Below are 19,436 nucleotides of genomic sequence, written 5' to 3' on the forward strand. Positions count from 1 at the left end.
TAGATGGAAGAAACGGTGTAAAAGTGTGAAACCAAGACAGTCGACCCTAAAGGTCTGTTCATGTCCAACAAAGAGTCCAGGGCTGTCTATCCAGAAGGTTGCTCATGTCCAACAGAGTCGGGGCCATTAATCCAGTGTAAAGCAATGACAATCTCAACACCCTCTGACTAGCATAAATAGATTAGTGGGAAGCCGGTTTCTAGACTATAGCCTAATCGTTTTCACAAGTCATCTTATGCATTGCGCACTAAACAATGGTCATAAATCCAGAGTCCAGGGTCAACTAAATTGAGCATAGCTCAGTTAGGAGTTCTACAATCATCAACAGATACTGCATTGAGATCTCTACTACATCAACTTTGGTCACATATAAGCAACTATTATCACAATAAAACACGTTCAGAAATTGTCAATAATATTTCACGTGATACATGAAATTCTATATACAAAAAAGCAACCACACGTGGAATCCAAAATGTCAGAAAAGAATCTGATTAAGCGACCGAACACTCATCCTCAGAATTGTAAAGCAAACATATGATTAACATCAGAATGAATTCAGTAATAAATAGTTTTGATGTGCTTAATGGTACGCAAACAAGGCGTGACAAAGGCTTCACAGCACCCTACTACAATCAAACTTAGTCGGCTGTCCAGCTTTGCTCAACAACTTCACGTACTCTCCTGTTGTAGTCACGCTTGTTCTCACTAAACATACGTGCTGCTTCAGAATTTGCAGGAGAGTTCGGGTTAGGATCACAGAGCAAGGACTGCATTATAACAATGAGCATTTGTAAGTCAACATATAGTGGCACTCTGCAGAATATAGGCACATTAAAACTGAAATTTGTGTAATCAGAAATTGGTTAAAAGAAAAATATGTTGCAGAACATTCTTATTCATGTTTTCTAAGCTCATTCTAAAGAACAAGCTGCTTCTCAAATGTCAAAATTCAACATCCTAAAGGAATAAGACTGAATTTTGATACTTTTCACTCCAATGTGAGTAGTAAATTCAAACATTCATGCATGAAGTAGCTATCTTCAAGACTTCAACATCTCCAGTTTATGGGTTGACTGGGTTTGGAAACACCATGTTAAAGCTGGTAACTTCTGGACAATGAGTGCCTCAAGACTGTTCTTGGGTGTGGCTTAAATGTGCTAGAAGAAAGAACTGCTATGAGGTTTATTAGCTACAGAATAGCAACTGGCACTTCTACTTCTCTGTGGTGAGAGTAAGACCCGTGGTGTCACCACTCCATTCTCATTGAGAATCACAATGCCAAGGACTTGTTAGATCTACCACTGAACTCCAAGGTTAGTGAGCTCATAACTGATGGTACGTGGAATGAAAAGGTACATAATCTCCCTCATGGTGAATCGAAAACTATGATACTTTATACTGAGAAAAAATTTGTTTAGTTGAGGATAGGGTCAACTGGAGCCCTAATCCTTCGGGTACTTTCTCTTTTAAATCTGCCTATTCTGCTCTTAGATTCTCAAGAGTTAAAGTCAGGTGGTGCAATCTAGTGTGGGGCAAACCAGGCACTCTTTTACCTGCTGGCAGTTGTTCTCGAGTAGCTTGCCAACACAAGACAGACTGATACAAAAGAAGATTCTCCATTCCTCCACATGTTGCCCATGTTGCCCGTGTAATGACTCTAGAGAGAACTCTCTCCACTTATTCTTTACTTGCCATTAAGGTAAATCAATATGGACTAGTGTGAAGCATTTAATTGGTCTAAATGTAGTTGATATAGATTCTAATACTGAATGACATGATATTTTTAGGGTATCCACCAATGATATAGTGGCTGAGATCCACAAAGTATATGTTTGTGCTGTTGTCAGTTTCATATGGCAGGAAAGGAACTCGAGAAGATTTGCAGGCTCAAGACAACCATGGCATGTGGTCAGAAACAACATTGTTAGTGAGCTCAGGACCTACATACAGGGCAAACTGAGCAATGTCAAGGATTCACACCAAGCTAGATCATTACTGTCTGGACTGAACATCATGGTGGAATACAAGAATAAAGCACCTATTCCCCGTACATGGTACCAGCAGGAGGAAGGGATAGCAAAACTAAACACAGATGGTTCTGTTTCTGACAAGGGAAGTAGAGTAAGCCTGATCAGAGATAGTGAAGGACATGTTTTATTGACATTCACCAACTCAGGAGGGATGAATTCTGTGCTGGTGCAGGAGTTAAAGGCAATCCACCTAGGTCTACAAGGATGTTTGATGTTGGATAAAAGAAAGGTAATTGTGGGCTTGTGGCAACTCACTCCTTGAGAGCAGTTCACATTTTGAGGAAGTGGGAAGCCCCACCTTGGTACTGTGTTAACTTGGTTGAAGCCATTTTTATCCTGGTACAGGAATTTGTTAGTATTACTTTTACTCGTGTATAGGGAATCAAATCGCATTGCTGATTAATTAGCTGGCTTAGATTCTACAGGTGCTTGTATTTATGCTTGCCCTCCCATGGATACTAGACTATCTAGTATTGTGGATGAGGATAAAAATGGTGTTATTATCCATTTAGTGCCTAACCCCTAGTTCTACTCAAAGGAAAAAAAAAACTAAACCAAACTTTGCCATTAACAGTTACAGCATCCCACAGCCAAACCACAATCATATTGCACAGACACCCCCCCCCCCCCCCCCCCCCCCCAAACAAAAAGAAAAAATAAAGTATTTACAGTAGGGGAGGACACTAGAGCAGTATGACAAGGAACTCCTCGACTAGAAAACAAGACCCTTAATTCTTACCATTGCCAGCTCCAACTACTCAACTAGCTATATAATACCTTGTATTTTCTTTCACCCAAATCTCCCGTATATCAGGAAATACTTGAGCTCTACCAAAAAATTATAAAAATGTAGTAGCTATATTGTCTGAGGGGCGAGGCGAGGCGCTGGGATACCCAACTGGCACCTTGCAGGGCAACGCCTTTGACAACAAGCCACAACAATTTTCACTAACTCGGCGCCTTGAGCACCTAGGCATGTACACCTACTTTATCTATGTTAAACCAAAACGGAGATGAAAGTAATAAACACTGTGATGTGATTTAGGATTAATAATTCTAATTAGGCTACTTTCTTTTTAGGTTGTTTCTAGTTATGAAATTAGGTATTGGTTTTAGTTTCCTTTTCCATTGGTTTCTAAATTGTAAGCCCTCTAAGGCTATAAATAAACATGTAAGCCTTTGGCCATATCAGTTTTTGGATTGAAATGAATGAAGTTTTGTTGAGAATTCGTTTTATTGCAATTCTGCGTCAGAATGATACACCTCAAAAAAATAGAATGGCTACCAGATTAGAAGGTGGTGTTTAAATTCAAATCACAGGTAGACCCCAATAATTGGTAAGAAAATGTTATGTAACAGAGATTCAACGTGCGAACTCATATGCAAAAAGAAAAATGAAAAATGAAAAATGAAAAAGTGTACTCATTATTCAATGGATGTATATCATTTTCTCATCTACTGATCCACCCGATTCCAATTATTGAATATACTGATTCAAATGCCTTCCCAAGTGAATGGTCTGATATATTAAAATGTCTACGATATTTACTATATATATACTAACCAAGAGGAATGGTTTAACATATATTTCGAGACAGATAAACCAACTAAATATCATAAAATTACTGAAATGACTCCAAAACATACCTGAATAGACGTAAGTATAGCAGCCACATCATAGATGGGGCTCCACTGGTTTTGTAAAATATCCAAGCAAATACTCCCATCTGCATAAACTGGATAATAACATAAATGTTATAATACAAAAGGTTGAATTTCAACATCTTCACCAGTAAGATAAAGAGAGAGACGCAATAAACAAGGTAGAATGAAACGAGGGGAAGAGGGGGGTGTAACTGTAAAAGACCATACATAGTAACATATGAATATCGCAGTATCACACAACATCAATTAAGTAAATTCAGGGATTTTCAAAGCCAAAATACCAAAGACCAAGTTTTCTTTCTCTCAGCCTTCCATTGACTCTAGAATTACCATTAGATATACCATGACATCAATAATGAATATTGGCAAATACCTAAAAGTCTCCGGTTCAGTGTTCTAAAATACTGCAGCCGAGTAGCCAGTGCCCAGTCGAATTGCCTAGGCATAGAATCCGTTGACAAACAGTGGGCTAATTAGGTGGGTCTAGGAGGGCCGACTAGTTGAGCCAGGAGGACTAATCGGCCTCTAGGCAGTTTAGTCAGCCTTTTTTTTAGCACATTAAGATTTTAAAATGGTTTTAAAAGACCATAGCTCAATGAAATTTAAAAGCAAAAAAGTCCACTACAAGGGGTTAAAGGATCAAAAGAGATTATATTTCACTTCATCCCTCTCACAATAGATCATATTCTTCAGTCCTATCTTCTCTCTATTCAACTCAACCAGTTCACTTGCCATCTTCTTGAACTCTTATACCTTTTCTTTAAGTACTTTGGTTGCATTTTAATATTTGAATTATTGTATTTTTTTTTTATAAAATTTGAAAAGTAGGGGATGGTTATATGAACTCCATTTAAAGTGACTCCAAAATTACTCCACCACTAAATACGATTAATTAGAAGCTGATTTTCGGTGGAGATGTTCTCCCGACAATAAAGATCACCCTCACAAAAAATCAGTTCATCTGAAGGTGTACAACCTTGTCAAAAATTGTTTAGAATATCATGAAATTATATATATACATGAGAAAAACAAATTGCTTAGCACTAGTGCGTCTAGGCGCTCTCCCACCGCCCGACTACCGCATAGTGCTTTCTTTTAAAACATTGCTCTAGTTCATAAGTGCTCATGTACAATCAGGAAGGCCAACATAAGTTTTTCAACAGTAAAGACTTTGGATATATGAAAACATTAGACGATAACATGATAGAACAAGGACTTGTCAATCCCAACTTACTATTTGGATGGAACATCCGAGAAACAAACCGCACAGTTGGTGGCTTATTTGGATAATCCTCTGAAAACTGAAGAGTCAACTTAAACGTACCTGAAGTAAAAGTAAAAGTCAGTATTAGCACATAGAAACTCGTGATACCACACAATATATACTAAATTGAGTCACCTCCATCCCAAGGAGTGTCATCTGGTCTGCAATTGGAGTAGGGAAAACATATCAGCAATACAGAATCAAATTTACAAATATATTTATAAAAAAAAGTATCAAAAATCTCACCCGAATATAACAGCATTCCAAAGCATAATGTTGTTGTCTTGAGGAGCACCACTAATACCTGCAGGTGGATCTTGCTGCAGTCTCTTGAAATCCCTCATCAGCCTCTTTCTTGCAGGTGTCGACATCCTCCCGAGCTAATTACAAATACAATTATATTAAAAAGGCAGCACATTTAATAATAATTAAAAAAAAAAAAAACAAAAAAAACAAACCAGATGTCGGGGTTGAGCTAGGGTTTTGTTGGAAAACAACAAGGAGAAGGAAACGTTTTATATTTATTTATTTATATAGATATAGAAGCGGGGTTCATGTCGACAGACCGATTGGATCGAGCCTGTGAATGTGAAGAGAGAGAAAGAAAGAAGGAGAAAAAGGTGGGTTATATATATATATTTTTTTAGTTGTACTGATTGGATTGACGCGCTCAGCCGTCCCCATCTCTTTCTTGCTTGCTGGCACTACTGCTACTCTTCTACTTTTTTACGTCAATGTATCTGGACGGATTTTTTCGGTTGGACTTTTTTGACATGGTGTACGAGTTGATTGTGGGCTTTAAAGGTTTAGGCCCCGTTTGACTATATGGGGCCCATCTGCAGTAGTAATGATCTGAACGTCCGTTTTTATTTTCTAGTTTAGTTTGAGTCGATGGCTCACTTATCCCCTTAAAAATAGTGTTAAAAGTCGATAAAGTAGAAATTTAAAATCAATGAAAATAAATGAAAAAGTTCGATAAAGTAGAAATTTAAAATCGAAGATTTTTTTCTTATCTATTTATTTTATAATAATAGAAGTAAAATAGAGATAAAAAAATCTTTCGATTTTAAATTTTACTTTATCGACTTTTAAATTTTACTTTATCGACTTTTAAATTTCTATTTCATTGATTTTAAATTTACTTTATCGACTTTTAACACTACTTTTAAAGGGATAGGGAGCCATTGGACTCAGCCTTAAGAGTTTTCATATATAATAACCACTAATTTTACCAAAGGTACCACACATTGACCACAAAACAAACAGGTTCTATAATTAAAACTAAAAAGAATAATATTTTAAAATGGCTTATTAATAATCAAAATACACTTTTTTTTTACAAAATTTTCTAATATTTAAAATCAGACAAGAAATATTTATAAAATTTATTACTAATTAAAGATACTCATTGATTTATTTAGTTTATATTTAAAAAATAATTGATTGAATTATAAACTTTATCAAAGTTTGGAGGAACCCCAATATGAAAACAATCTCATAATAATTTACGAATCAAATTTATAATATTTTCTTTCACATTATTACAGTTGAAATCAAAACAAAAGTTTTAATGAAATTATTCAATCGCTCATTTTAATATAGCCATTCGTTCAATTTTATGGAAAATAATGAAAATTTAAAATTTGTCAACATTGAAAAGGCACATTGATTTAATGGAACGTAAGATAAAATAACCAAACTATATATTTTTTTTATAAAAACATAAAAATCTTAAGTGGTGCCTACTCAATTTTCTAAGCCATGAGTTTTGTGTGTAGCACAAAAGACTATTTAGTCTTTTACTTCTGCCTATACAAGGCCGTTTGTTAGGTTTGAGAAAAGACATTTTTTGTTTATTAATTAATGTTATTCTAGTTGATTATTAGTTAAATGATCCAATTTGTATTCATCGTTTCTCGATTTGAGAACGATTATCAAGTGAGCGGAGCGAACATTCTACGCAGAGGGGGGAGGGGGGTACGCGGACAAAAATGTGTTTGGTTGGCTTTTGTCTGTTCTCATCTCTTCTCTTCGTCCCTCTCTCTTTCCCTCTCCACGCACTCTCAATCTCTACTCCTCCCTCTCCGCTCACGCCCCCACTGCTTAGCAGTATACTAGTTTAGATTATTTGTGAGCTAACGCCCCTGTTCTACATTACAATGGTCAGTTGTGGTGGGAGAATTTGTGAGCAATGGAGTGTCTTGCATAGTTGCATCCCCCTCCCAAGGCCCAAATTTAAAATTTTGTGGTACAAATCGGTTCTATCATGACTCAGGGTATTCTGAAAATATATTAGCATGGCTGATATCTCCGATTTGTAGTGGTATCTACATACTAACATACATTTCGTTATCTGAGGTTTTATTCCGGTATTCCCTGTCTAATTGCTGGAAATTCATGTATTTCACCAAATTTCAAAATCTATATCGACAAAAATCTGGACCAACAAAATCACCACCGCACAAACATGATACGTGGCAGTCCTCCTCCTTTCTCGAAACAAAAAAAAAAAAACTCCTCCTAAAAATGCAAACTTTAATAACAAACAACTAGGCCTCACCTCATTTTCACAAAACCAAACATGGCTACTTCTCTAACCCGTCTCTCAAAAACACTCAACCAATCAAATTACTTATCTTTAAGTAGTAGACTGAAATGGTCTTGTTACTACTTTGGTTTATTAAAAGAACGTTCATTTTGTTCACACCCAAGAACAAACAGTAAAGAAAACAATGTTGATTTGAGTTTATATCCAACTGATAGGATAAGAAACTTTTCTATCATTGCCCATGTTGATCATGGCAAGTCTACACTTGCTGACAGGCTTTTGGAACTTACTGGGACTATTAAACGTGGACTTGGGCAGCCTCAGTATCTTGATAAGTTGCAGGTATATTCATACTGTTTTGAGCTCAAGCATTGGGTAATTTAAATTGTTGTTTTGATTCATGGTGTGTAGGGATGTTATATTATTAGTTGTATAGTGCATTTTAGAAACATTGGTATGTATGGCAGGCTTATATATGTGGGAGGGGTATAATAGATTTGTATGGTTGTTTAATAAAGCTTGATTAGTGTATTGTTGATTAATTGGTGAGCGGATATTTTAGTTAAGAACCGAAAAGAGAATTATACGAGGAGGAGCTCTAGATACGACATGGGTTGTTGTACTAGCCAAGAATGAAGAATGTTATTGAAGTGGATCCCATTTTTCGTACCTGTCTCGTCTAAATTGGGATGCTTAGTGATTTAGTATAGAAGTGTCCTTTAGCCTACAGATATAGGAAATGAGATGCTTTAGTATAGAATTAAGCTTTTCAGATTGTCAAAACGTCTTGGCCTCAATTCCCTCGAATAAGTTTCACTGGAATGTGTAGTTGAATATTAGAATAAACTGTTTCTTTTGCCACATTAGGACCTCCTTTTTGTCGCTAAAACAATGGTTGGTTTTACAAATTTAGCTTGATTAAGCCTAGGAATTTCCATGTGCTTTTGTGAGGGTGAATTGACCTTCAAAATCTATTAAATCTCGAAATTATAGTCTCAGACAGACTCAGCTGACCAGCACAACAGACGTCTTGCCTAGACCTTATTGTTCGTCTCGATGCACTTTTAAACTAGTAAAATGTTTTCAAGACTTTATTATCTTTCTTATTTTTCCCCTTGTTCTTTGCCTTATTTCTTCATTCATTTTTCTTTGTTTAGAAGTTTAGCTAATTGCCATCCTTGTATTCCTTAGGTTGAGAGGGAAAGGGGAATAACAGTTAAAGCTCAGACAGCAACAATGTTTCACAGTCACAACTACGGTTCTGATATTTCTGATACAGGAGACCCACCAAGTTTTTTGCTAAATCTCATTGACACACCTGGTCATGTGGATTTTAGCTACGAAGTGTCAAGGTCTCTTGCAGCTTGCCAAGGTGCCCTTTTGGTTGTTGATGCTGCCCAAGGTGTCCAGGCTCAGACTGTTGCTAATTTTTATCTTGCTTTTGAATCTAACCTGACAATAATTCCCATCATAAATAAAATTGACCAGCCAACTGCTGATCCTGATCGTATCAAGGCTCAGCTGAAATCCATGTTTGATCTTGACCCTGAAGATGCTCTCTTGACTTCTGCCAAAACTGGTCAGGGCCTTGAGCATGTACTTCCGGCTGTTATAGAGAGAATACCTCCTCCTCCAGGAAAAAGTAGTTTGCCTTTCACGGATGCTTTTGTTGGATTCCTATTACTAATTTAATACAAGGGAGTGATCTGCCACGTTGCAGTTGTTGATGGTGCTCTCCAGAAGGGGGCTAAGATTTCATCAGTTGCAACTGGCCAAACTTACGAAGTTTTGGATGTTGGATTCATGCATCCTGAACTGAAATCTACTGGAGTGCTCTTTACTGGACAAGTGGGCTATATTGTTACTGGCATGCGCTCAACCAAAGAGGCACGTGTTGGAGATACTCTGTTTCATAATAAATGCATCGTAGAGCCTCTTCCAGGTATTTCTATCCTTAATTTTATTGTTGTGCAAGTGCAAACATATATCACCATCTCCTACATTTCTATGTTCTTGTGAAGTATTGCAGCTTTTCTAGCTAGTTTTGTATATGAGAAATGGAAAATAAAAAGTAAAGACTTGCCTCCTCTCCTGATTTCTGGCGTCAGGTTGATTCATTTTAAGTTTATTTTTCATATTATTAGTGGCATGAAGTGGAAAGTGCTACAGTCCTATATTAATTACATGTAGTGGTTACCACTAAGTTACCTGCTACTTGTCTAGCTGCTACTTAAAATTATCGGTGTGTCGTGGGTACCTCAACTCTCTGGTGTATGAGAAATGTGTTTACCGCATCCCTATCCCACGACTTCTTTTGAGAATTGCATGTATATCATCAAATCAACTGGGACTTTCCCAGGGTCGGTGCAGGTTCTCCGACCTACTTGGCCTTCCCTCAGACTCAGAGACATTTCCTGGAGTATCATTTCGTTTGTTGCTCTTTTGAGCAGCTGGAGTGCAACTTTAAGCACTTGATTCCTAATCAGATTGTAGATATCAGTAGGACATTGGGATTCTTTTCATTTGGTGTTAGGAGTGGTGTGACTTGAGGGTACATCCTTTCTGATGTTTGGCTATTCATTGCTTTTTTTTGTTATACAGGGATCTATTTTCCAGAAGTTTCTTTTCTTTATCGCCTTTTTGATGCTATTTAGGACGTGTTATCATAAATGGTACCTGTCTTTCTGTATCTATGATGAACTTGATAGTGTACAGCTCAGAAAGAGGGGCGAGGGTCATTTTATATTTAGTTTTTTCTATGAGTAGGAATCCGTCACCGTCCTGGTCTCCTACAATTCATGTGCACTGCATCTCCTAACATTCCTTAGAATTCTTTGAGGTTGTTGTTCTGTAGGTGTTGGTATGACTTGGTCAAGGACTCTGTTGGTTCTCCTCCTGTTATTTGTTTCCATTATGCATCAGTGATTGGTTCTGATATCTTTTCGTCTTGATTCTATGTTTCATGGATTCACCATATTTTAAAAATAATCTGTGTCGGACATGACACTGACACTCTATATGTGATATACCTCAATTTTTTATATTTTACCGTGTCAGACACTTCATATCCGTGTCGGATACGGACACACGTATCCATGTCAATGTAACTTAGAATCTTGATGTGTTTCCCGTTATGTCAGGTTTCAAGCCTGCAAAGCACATGGTGTTTTCTGGTGTTTATCCTGCCGATGGATCTGATTTTGAAGCTCTTAATCATGCAATAGAGAGACTCACTTGCAATGATGCCAGTGTTTCTGTTGCTAAAGAGAGTAGCACGGCACTTGGTCTCGGCTTCAGGTTTAGAGAGCTACCTAATGTGGTTTTATCACTAATTTAAGTAGGGTCTTTGTCAGAGTTGTGGTTGAACACAAGGATTGATTATTTTTATTATTTTTTCAGCCAAGTTTAGCTTCATGAAATAGTTTGGTTATGCTTATTACTTTTTTCTGTTTACAGGTGTGGCTTCCTGGGTTTACTCCACATGGATGTTTTCCATCAGCTGCTTGAACAAGTATGGTGCCCATTCTTTCTGTTCTTACTCATAAAGCTCTTAATATTATAGGGTCAAGTACTGCAAGGGGATGTGGCTGCCATTTTATAGGAAAACACAAATCTCTTTGAAAAATAAAATAAAAATGATAATCAGATTAAGTTGACAGTATTTGAATTGAACCCCAAGATGCTATTAGTAGGGTACTGAATGGGACTCAAGGTGAAGGTAATTAACATTTTCTTTACTGAGACTCAAAATTTATTTGTTGATTAGTTTGTGGTTAAATCCTAATTAGCTAGCTCTCCTTGTGGCAACTGAATGTTAAACATTATAATATCACTTTTATCAATTATCTATCAGAATGTCTATTTACTTTGTAAAAAAATTAGAATTTTTTGTGCCTAAATGCATATCGGTCATACAGGAGCATGGAGCTCGTGTGATTTCTACAACTCCAACTGTCCCGTACATATTCGAATTTTCTGATGGGAGGTACAGAATTCTGCCTGTACCATGTGAAATTGTGTAGTTCCATCTCATGATATGATTCAAATTAATTTTGTTTGACAATGTGCGGTGGCTTTGGTTTAGCAAAGTACAGGTTCAAAATCCTGCAGCACTAGCTTTAACTCCTGGGAAACGTGTGACAGCGTGTTGGGAACCAACTGTAATGGCTACAATTATTATTCCTAGTGAGTAAGCTCAGATAGCCCTTTTTAATTCGACATTTTTATTTGCAAACAATATGAAAGGCTTTTTCATTCAATCTACTTGTCATTTATTTGAAGATATGTGGGTCCTGTTATAACTCTTTGCTCTGATCGGAGAGGCCAGCAACTGGAGTATTCATTTATCGATAGGTAAGTTCCATAATTCCATGTTAAGGTAATAAAATGTTACTTTGGAATGATACATATGATGTTACAATGGACTGTGAAGTCCTTGCCAACAATTTTGTGTTCCACTTGGGACCTCACTCTGTTTGATTGGTGCAATGTACCAAATTGTTGATTTATGAAAAGGAATTATCAGTTTTGCTATAACAATCATTCAAGGCCTGATTTTGAACCTGAGGAGATCTCGGGTGTCACCAGTAGAGTTTGGTTCGAACTCCCACATGTGTGCCATTTTTCCTGATAACATCACTGTTGGTGATTACTATAGAAGATAATAAGAACCGGCTTATCTTAAACTGAAATATTTTCACTGTTTTTATTATCAAATTCTGTTGTGCAGCCAACGGGCCTTTATGAAGTATAGGATTCCATTGAGGGAAATTGTTGTGGACTTCTATAATGAGTTGAAGAGTATAACATCGGGATATGCCTCATTTGATTACGAGGATGCAGAGTAAGTTTGAGACTATCTCTCTCTCAACCAACCTATTTTTTGCAGAGCATGACATTCCCCTTGTTCTGTTCAAATAACTTCCTCTTTGGCCATATTAATGATGACCTCTTATGATCTTGTGTCAAGATTTTTTTGCATGGATTTGGCATAGTTGTAGAATAGCTGTCCACTTGAAATCCATCCTTTTACATGTTGGTCCAGCTGTGCTGACCAAAAACTCAGCAGTGGTCTTTCCCATTGAGGTGACTCAATGGTGTCCCTAAGTTGTGATTTTAACATAACAGGCGTCACAACCATGGTTTCATATTTTGCTTTTGATACAATTTTAGGACAGCAGTCAAGAAGACTAACGTTACCCTATTCTTACGGATTTTCTCTTAACAGTTACCAAACCTCTGATTTGGTGAAGCTTGACATCCTTCTGAATGGGCAACCAGTTGATGCAATGGCGACCATTGTTCACAATTTAAAGGCCCAGCGGATTGGCCGTGAAATGGTGGATAAGCTGAAGAAATTCATTGATAGGTTTAACCTTGCCTAGCTATTTCGATTTTATCTACAAGTTTTACTTCGTCATCCTTGATGGCTTCTTTTTGTCATAAACCTAAAATGTTTTCCTGATACTGGACAGGCAAATGTTCGAGATAATTATACAGGCTGCGATTGGTTCAAAGATTATTGCAAGGGAGACGTAAGTAGCTCAGAAGTTTCTTAACAAACGTTTTTCTGCTGTCATCTTGGTTAATACTTGTATTAGTTATTTTCTTATTATTTCTTCTTCTGTCTTTGTATTGTTTTAAAATGAGGAATAAGACTCACCTATATGCCCAATGTGGAATCAACTAGAATAGAAAAGAAAAGGGTTGGTCAACCATGCATGTCGTCTGATTGATAAGATCCACCGGAAATTCTTACTCAGTCGGTGGACGATCAAGAGTGTTCTAACCCCCATCTGCTGCTTTTGTCGTTTGTTTATTTCAGATCTCTCTCTCTGAAAATATACTTTATAATTCCACGTAATTGTTTACTTCTATTTGTTTAACTAATAATTTGGATCACAGGAAATATGATGTGTTGTTTATTACTCTTAAAGCATACATTTTTTTATTCTCCATTTTTTCTTCCATGGCCTAATTATGTTATAGTTCTCTGGTTGTTTTCTTGTCAATATCCGTTATAGTTGTTTCTTAAGAATCAGATTTTTTGTTTGCTTAGTGTTGAGAAGATTGGGTGGGATCTTTTTAGAAAATAGTTATTTGTTCTGGTTATGCTAAATGATGGTGAATCATGAATGAGTAGTATCATAAGATGATTGTCAAATTTATGAGTTTTTATGAATGTTTCTGCAGGCTTTCAGCTATGAGGAAGAATGTTCTTGCTAAGTGCTACGGTGGGGATGTTAGCCGGAAAAGGAAGCTACTAGAAAAGCAGAAGGAAGGTAAGAAGCGTATGAAACGTGTTGGTTCTGTTGATGTACCTCAAGAGGCTTTTCATGAGTTGTTGAAGGTCTCCTAATGAATGCTCCTTGAAGGGAACCAAACAATTTTGTAAGTGATTGTAAAATTAATTTTTCGTTTCAAAGATGTATTTTTTTGGAATATCAGAACGCTGAGAAGTTCTTTTTGTTCTCTCAGTGAAAATAGTGGAACATTTTTCCTTCCCCACTAATAAAGAGAAAAGCCCTTCAAGCATAATCCTCTATACTGATTTACCTTCTTCAACTTTATTCAAGCTGTTGTCCTCGCGTCACGAGCCTTGTATATGTTAGGTCACAAGCCTTGTATGTGTTAGGGCCCCAATTGCAAAGCTTGCATCGGCAAACATCAAAGGCTTAAAAACCTTCTCTTTGAAAAGACAAACCATTACTCTGTATCCAAATATTAGGTGTATTCTGTTGTCCATTCGTAAGTTCACAGAAATTCCAGCGACCAGCCTTATTTTGTATCCAAAGTTTTACATTCTACGGTTAGCTAGGGACGACGCGCCCCCGACTTTCAAAAGTAATGGAATGTTGCTGTTTATATTGATGAAAATGGACATGTTAGTTGAAAAACCAAAGTATTGTACTACTGCTTTAAAGCAAGGCTCAAAATATCGCTGATATATTTGATATATTATCGATATATATCATTTTTTTGGTATACTGATATGGATATATTCGATATATCTCAACCGAATATTAATTTTTTTCCCGATATATATCGCAATTTCCGATATAACGATATATATCGATCGATATATACAATATATATACAATATAAGTTGTTGAATTTGACTCATATTGTTGACTTTGACCAAATATTTGTTGACTTTGACCAATATATTGGCGATATTTCTAATATAATCGACAATATTTCCGATATATCGACATACAAAACAAAAATTTGACTGGTCAACAAAAAAAAGATATCTCCTATATTTCCGATATATATCGGTTTTTGAGTATATCGAAATATTCACCGAATTCGATATTTTGGGTCTTGCTTTAAAGTAGAAATGAAATGATGAATAAAACCTATAAAAATCGAAAATGTTGTAAGTTTCCGAGTTGGTTGCTTGATGGGAGAATGGGAGCAAATGGAAGGCAAGGGTCCAACAAATGACATGGAGATGGAACTTGGAAGCTTGGATTTCTAGTTGCATCGAAATAGTGAGGCATTTGAATATTTGATTCTAGTATGAACAAAAATTTATTTAAAAGAGGTATGCTTTTAGGCTATGGGCAGTGGGCTACTCTTCATGGAAGGTCGCAAGACCATTAAATAGACAATGCTTCTTTGGACTATACTTCAATCAAAGGTGCGCTCGAATACCAGCAGCCAATGCTTCCTATTCCTAGCGATTGTGCAGGACCACGTCCACAATTCTCGAGTGCACATGTTTCAGCATATTGAGTATGCTTTGTCCCGGACTTCAGGCTATGTAACTACTGTGCAACCGAACAACTGCCCAAGAGTAAGTGAGCAACCCATCTCAGCACTCACATTAGCTAGCAGATAGAGGTAGTCTGACATGGTTTCAAATCGAGATAAGTTACGTACCGAGTTTTTCTGAAGGCCAAGGAAACAAAAAGGACCATTAAAAGTTCTGTCAAAATTAATAAATATGAATAAACCATCTCACATATGTAGGCTCTATGACACTTGTCACTCGTTATTAAGAGAATAGTTGGCCTCACAGTTGCAGATATACAACACTCCAATCTGTCTATAAATATGAACAAGAATAAAAATTACAATTCACCACAAAACGTTTCAGTTGTGCACCATTTCTCTGACAGTAAGTCCAAAGTAATTATTGAAGTGGTTTGGTGGCTCAACGATGAAACAGGAAATCACATCTCTGAGTGTAATGACCCCAACAACACTATCTTCTTGGCCAGAAACTATGTAAATTCGATGAACTTGATTGGAAGCAAGATTATCTATCACACTCCCCAGGCTCGAGTCAAATTTGCATTTTACAAGTGGGGAAACTTTTCCAGATTCTAAAGTTGTCGATCCTATGATTTTCATAAAATCCATTACAGTAAGCTGCCTGCATGAAAAAAGGAGAAGTTTGAAAGCCATTACAATAGAAACAAAAAATGATCCAGGTGTAGATAACACACTGTCTAATGTAGAGATAAGTTTCTTCTACAAAAGAAGCAACATCTATGAGCTATGCAATTGAAGGTGCAGTGATGTATTTAAAAGAAATAGTTCAAATTGTAGATGTTGAAATCCAGTACTAATAATTGGTACATGACAAAGATATTCAGAAAACGAATTCTGTCTAAGAAGTTATTTAAGTACTATTAAGTAGTACTATAAGTACGTTGAGTTCAATTGGTACTTGTGGAAACTCTTAGGTTCTCATTGACATTATACGAGCACTTATTGGCGAAATTCAAAATATTCATACCCAAAAACACTCTTGTTGAACAGATTATACCTGAAAGCGGAGAAAAGCTCAGGTTGGAGCAATAAGAATCTAATATCCCTTATGCTTATATTTCCAATGAGCTTCTGGCCGGGGCTTTCTATAACGGGTAGGCCACCGATTTTGTGTTCCTTCATGCGCTTGAAAGCTTCCAAAATCAGATCACTGCCTTTGATGCTGATGACCTGATCTCACATGTTATAACCTCCATCAGAATCATATTTAATAGCAAGTGATGAAGTGAAAAGTTGGAGTTGCCTGTATATAGCATATACACGTAACTTGACATGAATAGTTGATTTTAAATGCCTTAGTGCTAGAGCATGCAGAAGATGATGCAGTGATTATGTTATATATAGGATAGACAAATAAACCATGACCCTAATAAGGGGTTCCTGACATATGGTTTCAGCAGTTTATGTGATAGGCACCATAATTCAAAAGGTTGCTGTTAGAGCTTCTTTGCCAAACAAAGTGAGCCGGAAGTGCCAAGAAACATTGACTGATGGACCACTAAACCCATATAGTAGTAACTCACCTCTTCATAATGACGTAAAAGGAAGACCAAAATCAGATATTGGGCTTAACCTGCAATGTAATCAAACCAGTCCCTTCCTTTGCATCGCTGGAGACCTTGCACCACTGCTGACTGGGTAATAAAATTCTTAATGAAAGGATTTCCTGTCTCGATACTGGGCACACTCCTCAATCTGTACTTTGATAGCAACAACAAGACACTCAGCATGGAGCTGTCAGTTGCAACAGGAAGAAAAGGAGCCCATCTGAAGGATTTTATGATTTGCTTGACCTAAAATACAAGGACATATTGATTACAAAAATATAGGAAGAGGCCACACCAATCACAAGATGGAATATAAAATGCAACTAAACAACACTGCAACACATAAAAACAAGGGTAGACCAAAATGCTAAAGGAATACATACCGAGGAAAGGTTGGACGAATGAAAGAATTTGTTTCTTTTCTTTTCAAAGGATTTACAGAGCATCCCTAAAACTAACATTACGGGTTTCATTTTCAGAAACAATTTTGAATCTATGTCCTGGGTACTCATTGAGATATATCATCTATGCAGGTAACTAGGTAAGTGATTTTATAAAGTAGCAAGTTCTCTACGCAAGACTCGAGTAAGCTTACCGTGGTGGACTTGAAAGGTTCTTCTTGAAGGATAACATTATAAAAATCCCCTCCTAAACTACCGGCGGCAGTTGGGCCATCTTTTCCAGTTCCTTTATCTGTGGCTATACCACCAGCCACTGCTGCACCCACAGCAGTAGCAGTCAATCCGGCAACTGCAATGGGACCAGTAGCACCCACTGCTAGTGCTCCAAGAGCACCGACCGCACCTGCACCTAGTCCAGCTGCTGTTGCAGATCCCGCAGACAAAGCAACTGCAGCTAGTTCTGCATTCTCCAGAACCCAGAGAATGATAGCGGAGTAATCTATCATACCTATATACCTTTCCCTCCAATCTGCAGTATTTCCCGCATTTGGATTCCTAACAGGAGCAGACATGATGTTGGCTTCAGACAAAACTTTTACTGCCTCTGCCACGGATGTATCTGCCAGAATTTCTATTACTGCAAAACAGACTATACATTATGAATCTGAAAAAGGCAGGGAAAAATAAATCTGGCCTAAAGAACCATTGAAACTAATTTCAATTCCATCAAACATGACTACGGAATTATTTTCAACAAAATATATTAGACAAGCAGCACGCGAGTAATATATATGGACACATACCATACATTGATCAGACAGTGCATTTCTAATGCACGTGGTGTAAATTTAATGTAACTTATCTGAATTATATAATAACCTTATGACTGCCAACCATAACAAGAACCAAAATTACCTTTTCCACCAGGTACATCTGGGAACGATGAAACTGGAATTTGAGCAAAAGCACTTGTTAGAGACTCCTGCAAAGATTTTGGTAACTTCTTCCTAGACTGAATGGTTTCCCAATAAGCATCACAGCTTGGAAGAGTTATACTAGCACTGGCCTTTCCCTCTTGCATTTTTGATTGGGTTACTGTTTGTGCCATGTCACTGCACACTTTAAATGCGAAGATATATATATATATATCTTAGTTTTTTCTAAATCTCACGAGTCATGACAATATATTCCCCCTTTAATTTCCCCTCACCATTAAATAAGATAATGCAGTAAAGAAGTGAAAGCAAAGCAGACATGACATAACTAGATACATTGAAGTATTGAACAAATAAAATGATCAAACTAAACAGATATTCCAAATAAAAACTTGATGATCACATACCGTGGCTTAGGCAGCGTTTAATTCAGTCGGACTTAGAGAGTAGCTATTAAGTTAATAGTCTTCTGCCTCGTTTGTTGAACACCAATCCACTCAAAACAAACAACGGGCTTCTACTTCCAAGTGTTTGCATGTGACACGTGTCAATTCGTATGACATGTGTCGAGAGTAGAAGGTGTTGGAAACTTGGATAGATATATTGAATAAGTCAGCACTGACGTTAAAATGAAAAGAAATTGGGCCTAATACCCAATTTTGGAGAAAATGAAGAGGGTAGAGGACACGGTTTTTGGTGAGTAACTCACAAGGACAAATTCTACCAATTAGTAACTCACGAACCCACGATTTCAAATTTTATAACTCTCATGGACAAAATAAGTTGGCCCGGCCATTTTACTTTTTTTAAATACCAGTTATACCCTTTCGTGAAAAATAACCTTCAAGGACAAATGACCCGGATTTAAAATAAATATTTTCCAATTTTACTCTTTCTGTCATTTTACTATGAACAATGAGTGTTCATACTTTCTGCTGGTGTATGAACAATGATTGTTCATATCAAAATAGGTGAATGTACCTTATACAATATATTGATGTATGAACATTGAATGTTCATACCCAATCAATATTCATACCCAAAGACTATGAACATTGAATGTTCATACCCAAAGGACCAAAGACTATGAACATCGAATGTTCATACCCAAAATACCAAAGACTATGAACATCGAATGTTCATACCCAATCAATGTTCATACCCAAGGACTATGAACATCGAATGTTCATACCTAAGACTATGAACATTGAATGTTCATACCCAATCAATATTCATACCCAAGGACTGTGAACATTGAATGTTC

The 19,436-nt window shown here is 36.9% G+C and overlaps 3 protein-coding genes across 3 annotated transcripts; 1 reads left to right on the forward strand and 2 right to left on the reverse strand.

Annotated features, from left to right (window-relative positions):
• Nucleotides 1-380: 380 nt before the first annotated feature.
• Nucleotides 381-5,659, reverse strand: LOC147522688 (ubiquitin-conjugating enzyme E2 2). Its single transcript, XM_086594737.1, has 6 exons — nucleotides 5,421-5,659; nucleotides 5,209-5,342; nucleotides 5,098-5,123; nucleotides 4,933-5,022; nucleotides 3,681-3,769; nucleotides 381-770 (listed from the first exon to the last, which is right to left on the reverse strand). The coding sequence occupies exons 2-6, from the start codon at nucleotides 5,331-5,333 to the stop codon at nucleotides 642-644; spliced, it is 459 nt and encodes a 152-aa protein (XP_086450863.1). The 5' UTR covers nucleotides 5,334-5,342; nucleotides 5,421-5,659; the 3' UTR covers nucleotides 381-641.
• Nucleotides 5,660-7,437: 1,778 nt separating this feature from the next.
• Nucleotides 7,438-14,047, forward strand: LOC147522689 (Small GTP-binding protein). Its single transcript, XM_086594743.1, is given in 13 exon segments — nucleotides 7,438-7,852; nucleotides 8,702-9,166; nucleotides 9,168-9,194; nucleotides 9,197-9,452; nucleotides 10,651-10,807; nucleotides 10,967-11,021; nucleotides 11,428-11,495; nucleotides 11,595-11,699; nucleotides 11,792-11,863; nucleotides 12,240-12,353; nucleotides 12,738-12,878; nucleotides 12,985-13,044; nucleotides 13,703-14,047. Coding segments are annotated over 13 exon segments (1,995 nt in total). The 5' UTR covers nucleotides 7,438-7,543; the 3' UTR covers nucleotides 13,869-14,047.
• A 1,379-nt stretch (nucleotides 14,048-15,426) lies between these two features.
• On the reverse strand, nucleotides 15,427-18,764 carry LOC147522690 (SNF1-related protein kinase regulatory subunit gamma-1-like). Its single transcript, XM_086594751.1, is given in 7 exon segments — nucleotides 15,427-15,890; nucleotides 16,287-16,464; nucleotides 16,813-16,858; nucleotides 16,861-17,082; nucleotides 17,432-17,874; nucleotides 18,153-18,356; nucleotides 18,580-18,764. Coding segments are annotated over 6 exon segments (1,365 nt in total). The 5' UTR covers nucleotides 18,346-18,356; nucleotides 18,580-18,764; the 3' UTR covers nucleotides 15,427-15,607.
• Nucleotides 18,765-19,436: the final 672 nt, after the last annotated feature.

This window comes from Coptis chinensis, chromosome 1, assembly GCF_015680905.1.
Source record: "Coptis chinensis isolate HL-2020 chromosome 1, ASM1568090v1, whole genome shotgun sequence".
Classification (NCBI taxonomy): domain Eukaryota; kingdom Viridiplantae; phylum Streptophyta; class Magnoliopsida; order Ranunculales; family Ranunculaceae; genus Coptis; species Coptis chinensis.